At 29.2% G+C, this 12,686-nt stretch overlaps 1 protein-coding gene across 1 annotated transcript; it reads right to left on the reverse strand.

Moving 5' to 3' along the window:
• Positions 1 to 1,111: 1,111 nt before the first annotated feature.
• Positions 1,112 to 7,073, reverse strand: LOC110607654 (glycerophosphodiester phosphodiesterase GDPD4). The gene is made up of 9 exons (XM_021746808.2): positions 6,787 to 7,073; positions 6,605 to 6,691; positions 6,431 to 6,528; positions 5,253 to 5,313; positions 4,551 to 4,637; positions 4,226 to 4,318; positions 3,224 to 3,313; positions 2,014 to 2,141; positions 1,112 to 1,576 (listed from the first exon to the last, which is right to left on the reverse strand). Exons 1-9 carry the CDS (start codon positions 6,994 to 6,996, stop codon positions 1,408 to 1,410), a joined length of 1,023 nt encoding a protein of 340 aa, XP_021602500.1. The 5' UTR covers positions 6,997 to 7,073; the 3' UTR covers positions 1,112 to 1,407.
• Positions 7,074 to 12,686: the final 5,613 nt, after the last annotated feature.

Consider the following 12,686-nt stretch of genomic DNA (forward strand, 5'->3'; position numbering starts at 1 on the left):
ATACCCATCCAATTGATTAACAACAAATAGATGTAGTACCATTATATTTTCGACCATAGGAGTCTTGTTTGGATGATGAAGACTTGCTATAGTTCGACTTTCAAACATGATTAGCAATAATCAGAGCAACCTCATAGGACGGATCAATCTGCTTCAGATACAACTCATGAGCTAACAGTTTTTCTTGAAGCTCATCAAAGGAAATTACAACATCATGCGTATGGATGACATCAACGATATCATGAAACTCAAGTCCAACACCTCTTAGAACTTGAACAACTAAATCAACATCACTAATCGGACAATCACACAAAAACAGTTCCTCAGTTATGTTTTTCATAGAATTAAGATAATCAGAGTTATGTTTTTCATAGAATTAAGATAATCAGAAATCGAGAGACAATCTCATTTCGTACAGGATAACTTATTATACAGTAATAAAATTCTTGTAGCTAACTTATTTGCATAAGTAATCTGCAGCTTCTTCCACGCCTCCGCAAAAATCTCAGCATCAGCAACCACAATCATAACAGAAAGTGAGAGTGAAAATTGAAGAGCAGCAAGAATTAATTGATCTTGACACTCCTAATATTCATAATCTGAATTTAAAACCTGTTTTCCTTCTTAAATAATAAACGTAAGAGGAATTTGGACAATATCAAGAATATACTCTATAAGTATGTGACCTTTTAAGTAGAGAAAAACTTAAAATTTTCATGTCAAATAGTTTATATTTATAAACTTTAATGAAAACTGAATGTTGTGGATGAATACATATAAAATTTAAAAAATAAATATAATTGATAATTTATGTAAAGAGTTAAACTTATTTATTCACCAGAGACTATATATAAATTAATGAAATTGGCGTTTATATACATAAATAAAGTTCAGGTATTACAAATTCTTGAAATAATTATTTTCAATTTGTTCGGAAATCATACATTTATAAATTTATTTATTTTTTTCAACCTTTTATTCTAAAAACATAATCTTTTTTTTTTTGGAAAAAAAGACAAGTTTTATTTTTTTTGCCAAACAAAGTTTTACCTTAAAAAATCATTTAAAAAAAACAAAAAAAAACAAAAACCAGGCCCAACTCAATTTCGACTTGTAAAAATGAAAAGCAAGCTTATATTTAATTATTTATGTGAAGCAAGGGATACAGCTTTACCTCCAAAGATGGAAGGGGATATCAAACTAAATAAACCAAATAATTAGCCTACAATTTGTGGGATGAAAGGAATACATCTTTACCTCCCTATATAGAAGGGGATATCAAACCTAATAAGCCAAATAATTACTGATTAATAAAGCCTAAAATTCAACAATCTCGTGTTATAAACACAAAAATTATAAGAGGCCAATGGCAGTATAATGCAGGTTCAAACTCAAAGAATATAGGCATCACCCTGACAGAGAAAATCCATCTTCACGACATTGAGTTCTAATATCTTGCATAATCTGTTGAAGCAGACTGGGGTTGCTCGTTACGACAGCATCTACCCGTTCAAACAACATTCTTCGCATGGAATCCTCATCATCAACAGTCCAAGCATAAACCTTGTTATTCCTCCTGTTAACAATCAAGAAAAAAAAAATCATTATTTAGTTCACGCGTTATGTAAAAATGCATTAGTTAATCACTCGGATTTTAAAAATATACTAATTAATCCCTCCATTATTTTGATTTTGAACCTTGTAAGAGTTTACAATTTAGTCCATGTAGTATGAAAAAAAAAAATAAAATTTTAAAATGTACTAATTAATCTCTCTGTATTGAAAAAATTTTGAACCTTTTACAGCACTTGAATGCTAAAATTAATGCAAGAACTAAACTTCATGAGAGGTTTTAATGAATTTTTTGAAACCGAGATGCTAATTAAGGAGTTTTCCGATACCACATAAATTAAATAGTAATTTTCCAAACAATAAAGTGCCAAAAAACTAATTTACAAGTAACAGCAATCGGCCAAAATGCAACACAGATTTCATAATGTGATTCATACATACCCATGCAGAATTCTCACGAGTTTTTCGTCGATCAATGGATGGTAAACACCAACCACCTCAGCCCCCTTCATTCTTAGTAAGTTCATTCTCTTGCCTGTATTAGGATCCACCATAACAATATAACCCACCTGTGCAAAAGACATTAAAAAAATTCCATAAATGACATTTCTGTATAAAATTACAAGCATTTCAATAGGGGTACATCAATAATTAAGTATATTTATTACCAACTGTGAATTAATCTTATGCTGAGTGGGGTCATTTTACCCCACTGAATTTTTTTTTTTTTCAAATATTACATGAGTCACCGAAATAAATTTTTACCCTATTAAAAAAATCTTTAAACTATAATAAGTTTAAGCTTATTGTTTTTAAATTATTATACTTATTGTATTATTGTACATATTATTTTGACAATTGACATGAATAAATGAAAATTTTGTGTATCTATTAGTTTGTTTACTTGTGAAGTTAACATTGATATTACATGTTTCAAGCAAGTGTTGAAATAGTATTTTCTATAGTGAATATTATAAAAACCTGATTGCAGAATCAAATCTGAAATCAGTTGTTGAATAATTCTTTGATCATATATATTGAAAGATGTTTTTGATAGCATTGATAATGAAGCGGTCAACCAACGCTTCAGAAAAATGAAAACTTATTGAGGACAATTATAAAATAACGATTATAGCAAAAATAGATTATTTTATGGAATTATTTTCTTCTTCTACTCAGTTGCTATTACACACTGAAAACTTATCTGCCTTGTTTTTATTTTTTCTCTCTCAATATATAGTTTATTATTATATATAATATTTTTCTCTCTTTTGAGTTGAGCAAAAAAAAATATTTTTTACCCACTAGCCCAACTTTCAGACTCTGCCCCTGATTGTTACACCAAAAGATCCACAGGTTAGTGGTGACATAATCTACCAGGTGCCCGAAGTCGATAGTTAAGCCTGGCCCTGCCACTTGTAAGACTACAGCTCTAAAAAACCAAGGGGTTAGAACCCCAAGACAACAGACGAGGTCAAAAGTTTGCCAATCATGTTGCCCCAGTAGACATGACAAATTTACATGCAATAGAATCCTATGTTTGAGTGTCCGATGACTCTAAATTGTTAAACTTTTCCTAATAAATCATGTTGTTAACCCATCAACAAGTCTTAAATAAAGCTCTCAGAGACATAAAAACCATCTGACTTACTGTAATATCCGATGATAGTTTGATTATGTCCCTTGCTAAACTGTCACTTTTAGCCCAAACAACGCAATTCTTACACTTTGATCTGTCAACCTGAAAATTTCGGCAGTCCAAGTGCGAGGGTTATATATCCTGAGAACAAAATATGCTGAAGATGTAATTTAGAATTCTTTACAAAAATAGTGGCCATACATAATTCCATAATAATAAATAGCTGTATCAGTCAGAAAATTATTTTAGTTAGCTGTGCTTATGCTAGAAACATGTTCTAAAGATGGCAAGTCTATCTACTTCCATAATGTTTCCATCAACTTGCTGCTACACATTTCATCACAAGTGATGTTACAACTTTAGCAAATACATAACAAAAATCCACTTAACAAGACTGCAACAACCTCAGGTGAATAGATTCCAAAATAAAATCTTGGAGTCCTGAAGAAGATTATAATAAATAATAACAACAATAATAATAATAATAAAAGCAAAAGAGCTTGTTCAATTTGGATTATATTTTAAAAGACACCAGAAAATAATATATACTTAAAAGACCACTACTGTGGCTGTGCATCCCATAACTAAGACAGCCAAATAAAATAATGTCATGAATATCCTTGGTGAAACACTTCAATTGCTTTGGCCATCAAGTTGTACCAGTAATAAACCTAAAATTTCATATTTAACACCAATAATATCAACTAATCAAGATGAACATCCTTTGCTATTCACTAAAGAATAAAAACATCAAAATTATAACTGAACCTTTTCTTTTTCTGAAGTTCTAGTGAAAAAATTGCATGAGCAGGAGGATAGATATATCTTCTCTCTGCATATATTTTCTACCAATTCAAGATAGATAGAGGGACTATATATGTACAAATCCACAGCAGATCATCTTTCCGTTGTCTTCTATGATATCTTGACGAATTATATTATAAATTAAACAAGAGAAGGAAAGATTTAAAAAAGAAAGAAAAGAAAAGAATTCAAAAGGGGAAAAACACTCACAGCTGAAAGAATATCTTTTGCAAGGCCTTTTTCATATGATGGAGGCCCAACCTTTGCATCTAGAATAACTTGTCGTACTGAACTTGAAATCAACTGAAAAATATATGTAAACCAATAGTCAGCTAGAATTTATAGCTACAGTTTTGGCAGAACATTTAAAGACTGCACATACACAAAAAGATAAATGCTATTCACTGAGCAGCATATTTGATTTAAGTGATATTAGAAATTTCCCGTACAAATGTGTCAATAAGATTACTGAAGCATCTGTATCATAAGTACACTTTTAAGAGTGAGAGAAAAAGAGAGAGACACCTGAAATTACCTTCAAAGCATCTTCAATAGAGGGAATTGTTTGATCATGAAACACCTGCACAGCTGCAGACTGATGAGGCACGGCTAGTTCTTTAATCTGCAACCATAAACTAACGTATAGACTTAATCATCAACACTCTGTAAATATTCTTTCTAATGATGTTACGTATATGTTTCAAAAAAAATGTTATTAGCTTTTCTTGTTGAATCTTCAATGTTCCAAGAAAGTGTCTGCTAGTAATTCATGTTAACTTGCTAAAGATAAGCTCCTTTCCTAATAACAGCACGTGCTTTAGAATATACAAAGAAAAGGAAGAACTACAAAATCTTTATAAAACTTTATAAAATGAATACATATTTTAGAAGTTAATATGAGTACATGTAAAGTGGTTGTAAGAGGTATTCCTATATTGGGAACATAAAAATAAAAAAGAAAAAAGAAAAACAGGTCCACAAACCGTAAGAGACTCCTATTCCTAGATAGATACTAAGGCAAGCAAATCTTTGTAAAGAAAACTTCAAAATGAAAAAAAAAAAAACAAAATAGAAATCAATGTGATTCAAAAGACATTATGGCAGAATGGAATGGCTAGTAAGGAACACTATCTATTCAATTCCAAAAACAACAACTGTTTAATTATTTCTGTAAGTATTACTTACTTGTGTCAATCAGAGGAACAATACAACAGAAAATCAAGTCAGCAATTCTCACCTCTTCCATGCTCAAGAACCCAACTTTGGAAGTATTATCACCAGATATTCGCTGCAACTCCCTGCCTGTGTCATGTGCAAATCAAAACTCCAAGCAGTGTAAAAATAATACAAATGCGAAACCAAAGCTTTTTGCACTCAAACAATGATAGAATCATTTCCGCATGTGCATATGCAAATATATGAAAGATAATAACAAACAGTATTCCTTGGATTGAGAGACAGATAAAGACACATACAAGCCTCATGTTTTAAGCATGAAACTACACATTGCTCACTTGACAATAATAATATTGAAAAAGAATGACAGAGACATGAAGTAAAAAATTACATATATCTATCTTCTATGCACGAGATGTGATAATGAAAACTTTGAGACTCAGGAATATAGGTAGCTAATAATATGTATTGGCCTGTACATAATGGCATCGTTGTTACATGAGCACACAAATCTATGAGGTGGCTAACTTATCCTTGAGAAATATTCAGTCAACCAGAACTGCATCTTGAAAAAGAAGAAGAAACATGACTAACTTAAAGAGCCACTCAGCATATAATAATATCTCTAAACCCTTATGATGGTGATAATGAAGATGAATGCACTCCAACTCTGGGAAAGAAAAAAATGGAAAAAAAAAAAAAAAAGAGGCTTTCAGATTTGTTATCATTTTGGACCATTAATAAAAGGAGTTAATAAAATCCCATGAACAAATCAAGAGTTTATTTTTAAAAAAGATTATCTTGAAGCTGGGATTAACAGAGCACTAATTACACAATTTCCATCATTTTCTTATCTCATATAGAAATTATTTGCAAGTAAAATTATATATTGACAGTTAATATATACCCTCTTGCACACCGTGAACAGTATACAAACAAAAGAAATCCAAATACTGAATATTCTTCTCATTCTAACTTCAGTAATCACATTGTTCCAGTGACATTTTATTCCAGTTCATCCCAAATTTCATATAAACTATTTTGCATGGACAATTAATAGGGAAAGTCATTTCACTAATGCACAGCTTTCCTGATCCAAATTCATGGAACTAAAGTTCCCTTACCCATTAGGTACTAAATGCAAACTGCAAAGTCCGTCCAGTTTATTATATATATGAAGGAGACCAGACTAAATATATAACAATCTTCTGGTGGTAAAAGAAGCGAACCAAAATATACCTGTCATGAAGAGCAAATAGAGCTCCATCTGATGAACGAGAAACATCAATCTCGATGCAGTCTGCCCGAGAACGAAGAGCCAAACGATATGCCTCCATCTGTGGACATAAAGAAGAAAACATTAATAATCAAATGCTTAATTCATCTCAAGCAGAGAGAGAAGGGATTCATTACTGTGTTGGGGAAGGCATTTGTTGAATCACCACCATGAGCACAAACAAGCGGAGGCTTATTCAGCCAACCGCACTTCCTCGATCGCATCTGTAAATAAACACCGGAAAAATCTATAAATACATCAAGCTTGTGATCGTAAAATTCAGAAATTTTTCTCGCCAAGCAAGAGAAAGAAGGGTTACTTGATGGAAGCGGCGGAGCCTGAAGTGAAAGAAAATGGGGGGAAAGAGAGCAATGAAAGCAAGACTAATTATGATCAAACGGAAAGTCCTACGAGAAGAGGGAAGTCTTATCGGGAATCGATTTCCAGTCATGCCTTGAAGGCCTGTGCGGTGACTCTGAAGCAGTGGCGCTGGCCGTCTTCTTCCTCCTAGCCCGCCGGCGGTCGCCATTTGGATCCCTCACTCTCCCACCCACCCTCTAGCACGAGAAGGGAGGAAACATTACCGGTGAATTCCAATTTCTAAAATTTTTTTTTTTTTTTTTTTTTGAAATGGAATTTCTAAAATTTTGTTAAATTCAATTCATAATTTCTTATGGGATAAAAATTTGAGAAAAATTCAATTGAATTTATTTTTTTATTAAATTTTATGATTGAAATGGTTTTAATTATAAATTTTTATTTTAGAAAATAATGAATATTAACTTTGTAAGAATTTATTAATTTAAAAAAAAACAATGATGCCAAATAGAAGATATTTAGTTTAAATATAAATTAAAATTCAATTTAAAAACTGAAATTCTATAAAATTATTATAATTAAAACAAATTCATTCAAACTAATTTAAAATAAATTCTATAAAACTATGGGACAATATTTTATATATTAAAATACTCATCCTAAAATTTGTTCTCTTAATTATCATTTATACTGGTTAATTATAATTAACTAAAAATAATAAAAAAAAGTAAAAAAAAATAAATTATTTTAATAAATAATTACACTTTTAATGTTTATAATATTTTATAAATATTAAATAAAACTGATAGATGTAAACAACTATCTACTTTATAAATCTTTCATTTCCTAGTTATACTTAACAAGATATCTAGACCTTTATAAATCATTCTTTAATGATTATTGATTATAATTTAGTAAAGATAAAATTTTAATTAATTATGTTAAATATAATTGAATTAGTATTTGTATTAGAGTTTTAAATTTATATTTATGAAATATGGTATTGGTAATTTTTAAATTTATTATTAAACCAATGATTTAATTTTATGCCGTGATAATTTTTTAAATTTACTATAATTCAAATAGCTTAATTTTGTGAATCTTTTTTATATTTTATTTAGGTCAATTGACTAAAATTAAGTATTTATATCATTTTACATTTAATTTAAAATTTAAATTAGAAGTTGTTTTCTTTCACTCATATAACTATCCAATTTTGAATGGTTTCATTTTTGTAATTTTCTAATTGTTCCAAAGTTAGTAAGAATTATTAAATATTAAACTATATTATTATTTCAATATTATATAATTAAAAAATGAAATAAAAAAATATTTGATAATGAATTTTAAATTTAATTAGTAGATGATAATAAAACGTAAACTAATTTATAAAAATTCGAATATTAAAATTTATTATTGATTCAAATATTAAAAAAAATTGAATAGATTGAAATTTAATTAATGATAGCAATAAATATTTAATAATTATTTATTATAGTAATAAATAATTAATTTTATTAGTTATTAAAATAAATGTATTATAATATATTATATAATTAAATTATAAGTATAATGGGTGAATATAGCATTATACTTCATTATTATTTAAATTGATAAAAAATTAAATTTTAGGATAACTATGAATACTAAACAACTAAAATTTGAAGGCAGATATCATTTAATTTTGATAAAAATTATTAAATAGTAAAATATATTATTATTTGAATATTATATAATTATAAAAATGAGATAAAAAAATAACTGATAATAAATTTTAAATTTGATTGGTAAATAATATTAAAATATAAAAAAAGTATATTCAAGTTAAATATTAAAATTTATTGTTAATTCGAATAGTTTAAATTTTTTGAATAGATTTAAATTTAATTAATGGGTTGTATTAAAATATTATATAACTTAGATAAATATATTTAAATATTAAAATAAATTAATTGAAATAATATTATTAACTTTAATATTAAAATAAATTAGTTGAAATAATGTAATTATATTTAAAAATTAGCAAATACTATGATTTACTTTTTTATATAAATATAATAAAATCTAGTATTTAATTAATATAATAATTAATTTTTAAATTTTATTTTAACAGTGATAGTAATTTGCACAAAATTTTTTATTACAATTTTTAATTTGAAAAAAATAATAATTTTACTATAATAATTCTATTAGTATTATTAATTCATAAAACTCATATGTTAAAGGTTTCTATTATTAATTTAATTTAATTTATATATTATTAATATTTTATTATTTCTGTTTATATTATAAGGTTTTTTATGTAAAAATAACTAATAATTATTTATTATAGTAATAAATAATTAATTTTATTAATTATTACAATAAATGTATTATAATATATTATATAATTAAATTATGAATATAAGATAATATACATACGATCAAAAAAAACTAAAGATATATTCTAACTTTATTAAAGATTGATAAACTAAAGATATAAAAAAATAAATAAATATTATATTAAATATACATTTTCTTCAATGTTATTTTATAATCATTTTTCAAAAAACTGCCCATATTATCTAATAATTCAATAGTACAACAATTGCCTTTAATTTTAATATCTTTAATTAAATATTAAATTGTTATCCACATTAAAAATAATTTATCAATTATTTTAAATAATAATTTTCAAAATTATTTACTAAATATGTTATTTCAATAACTTTTAATTATCTCAACAATTTAAATATTGTTGTGCATATCAAATTGTGTGTTTTTACTATTAATTTAAATGAAAAAAAGTGTCATCTCTTTAAAATTAAATCCAATTATTGGAGATAAACTATATTATTTAATTTATTTCCTTATTAATAATATTTATCAAAAATATAATATACTCAAGTAAATATAGGCTATTGACTATTATGAATTATTTATTCCATGAGTGATAGCGGCAGGCAACTCTTAAGCAATATAAACTTCGAAAGGTGGTTTCGATCATGGCTTCCAAAATAAAAAGATAAAATTTTTTTTGAGACTTTAAAGATTCAAACGGAGGCAATTCACACGCAGTCCAAAGGAAAAACCAAACTGGAGAATGAGAAATCATCTGAAGAGGCCGTAAAAGATGTTGACTAGAACTTGGTTCGAGCATTATAAAGGTATCAAAAGGAGCAAGAGGAAGATCATGGCTTGGATGATGTCTCATCCCTCATAGCAAATTCTTGCAGAAACTTTTTCCATGAAGTTAATTTACGCAGTCTGGATAAGTACGGCAGGACAATAGACCCTAAGAGCTATCTGGCAATCTTTCAGACTATAATGCAATTCAAACATGTCAACGATTTCATACAGTGCTGAGCCTTCCTGTCCACCCTCACAGGATTGGCCTAAAAGTAGTACTAGTATCTGATTCCAAGGTGTATCTATAGTTTTACACAACTTGTTATGTTATTTAAATATAAGTTTATTACTTATATACCTCCTAAAAAACTCTCCTCAGACTTGCAAAAAATCTGACAAGAAGAGGGCGAGTCTTTAAGAAATTTTATCTCACGTTTTAATGCTGAAGCAATGCAGATTGAAGAATTCAATTACGAGATAGCATGCGAAGCATTAAAGAAAGGAACTCACAACATAAAGTTTATCGATTCATTAATTAAGAATCCAACAGCCACTTACAGTAGTTAATGAACAAAATATAAAAGTACATTCTATTGGATAATGAAATCCAGACGCTGAAAAAAGGACAAGTCAAAGAAAAACCTAGAATCCAAAAAGGCGAGGCTATAAAGGAGATTGGAAGAATTATCCTGTGTCCCGAAGGAGGGATAATCGAGATAAGTATAAGAAATACACTTCCCTAAATGACTCACGAAACACATATTCTGATGTGGATTAGGAAGAATGACAAAGAGATTAGATGGCCCTATAAGCTCAACCATGATAAAGCCAGCAAAAAATACTGTCAATTCTATGAAGATCATAGACACACAACGGAGGAATGCCGACAGTTAAAAGACGAAATCAAAATACTGATAAGGGACAACACACTTCAGAAGTTTGCCAAAAAAGACAGAGAGGATAGGAGACCTGAGCTTGAGGTAAAAATCTCAGAAAACTCGATTGATAGTGAACCTGTTAGGGTTACACATGTGATTACAGGTGGCCCTAGTGATTGTAAGGCAAGAACAAGTGTGCTCCTAAGGATGTCTTGTCTATAGAGCAAGAACTATGGAAAAAGCAATAGATAAAGTTCAGGCCAGCAGATAGGGTGATAAAATCTTTGCACAATGATCCGCTAGTTATAAGCATTCGGTTGAATAGGTTTGACATGAGGCAAGTCTTGGTAGATACAGGTAGTTCCATTAATCTTCTCGCTTTAGAAGTATTTAACAAGTTGAGTTTAAATAAAAACAATCTTGCTAAAGTTTTCTACCCGTTAGTGGGACTAGGGGACAAAACCATTATAGTTCTTAGCACCATTAATTCCTCACTTGTGGTGAGAGATGAGAAGTATAAGTTGGAGCTATGTACAGAATTTGTGGTGGTATATATTTCACTCGCCTATAATGTAATTCTCGATTATGGGATAATAATTAATGTGGGTACTTTGTGTTTAAAGCTACCAACTCTAAAGGGATTGGCTATTATTAGAAGCAATCAGAAATTAGCACAAGAATGCTATAAGCACTCTATGACAAGCCACGGGAAAGCAACAATGCAAATTGATCTGCTGGAAAAACATACTCTCATACGAAGTTAGAACTAACAAACCCAATATAAGAGGTCCTCTTGGAAATAGATAAAAAGGTACATTTTGGAACTACATTGAGCAATGTAGTAAAAGATAATTTAGTAAAATTACTAAAACACAAAATGACCACCTTTGCTTGATCTCCAGAGAATATAACAGGTGTAGACCCGACCCTAATCACCCACAAGCTATTTGTTAATGAGTCAATAAAACTAGTACAGCAAAAAAAAAGAAAATTCACCCCGGAGAGCTAGCAGGTGATTAAGGAAAAAGTTAACAAGCTCTTGAGTGCAAGTTTAATAAAGGAAGTCTAGTATTCTACAGGGCTCGCCAATGTAGTACTGGTCAAGAAGGCAAATGGAAAGTGGAGGATGTGCATGGACTTTATTGATCTAAATAAGAGATATCCAAAATATCGTTATCCACTCCCATCTATTGACAGGTTAGTAGATTCTATCTCAGACCACGTCATGGTCTCTTTGTTAAATGCCATTTTGGGGTACCACCAGATCTTATCCCGAGAATGCTAAAAAAACTACTTTTATCATAAATGAAAGGGTTTTCTGTTATAAGGTGATGTTGTTTGGATTGAAGAATGTAAGAGAAACCTATTAAATGTTTGTGTCAGGTATTTTTAAAGATCTGATAGGGACAACAGTTGAGGTGTATGTGGATGACATAGTGGTAAAGAGCCTAACCATAGAAGACCATGCAGGTAATATCCAGATGTTTTTGAAGTATTGGATAAGGCAGGTATAAAACTCAATCCTAAAAAATGTACTTTTTGAGTAAGAGCTGAAAAAATTTTCGGGTACATAATCTCTAAAAGAGGCATAAAAGTAAACCTTAATAAAATTAAAGTCATACAAGATATGGAAGCATCTAAGAGTATAAATGATATACAAAAACTAAATGAGCGGATTATAGCTCTGGGTGGATTCATATCTTGCTCAACCAGAAGGTCTCCCACTCTTTAAAGCGTTAAAGGGTGAAAAAAAGTTTGTGGGGGGGAAGAGTGCATTGAGGCATTCCTCAATTTGAAAATTTTCTTATCATCTCCACCTTTGCTAAACTCGCCCGTCGAAAGTGAGGTTTTATTTCTGTACTTGTTTGTTACACAGGAAATGCTAAGCTCAGTGCTTGTATGAGACAAGGGAGAG

The sequence above is a fragment of the Manihot esculenta genome, chromosome 2 (assembly GCF_001659605.2).
Source record: "Manihot esculenta cultivar AM560-2 chromosome 2, M.esculenta_v8, whole genome shotgun sequence".
Lineage (NCBI taxonomy): Eukaryota > Viridiplantae > Streptophyta > Magnoliopsida > Malpighiales > Euphorbiaceae > Manihot > Manihot esculenta.

Excerpts from the sequence above, each read along its gene's own strand:
- LOC110607654 (XM_021746808.2), bottom strand. The coding sequence starts at position 6,996 with ATGGCGACCGCCGGCGGGCTAGGAGGAAGAAGACGGCCAGCGCCACTG. Across the intron at positions 4,638-5,252 it reads GGTTCTTGAGCATGGAAGAG|ATTAAAGAACTAGCCGTGCC; the intron begins GTGAGAATTGCT and ends TTATGGTTGCAG. Across the intron at positions 3,314-4,225 it reads CAAAAGATATTCTTTCAGCT|GTTGACAGATCAAAGTGTAA; the intron begins GTGAGTGTTTTT and ends CGAAATTTTCAG.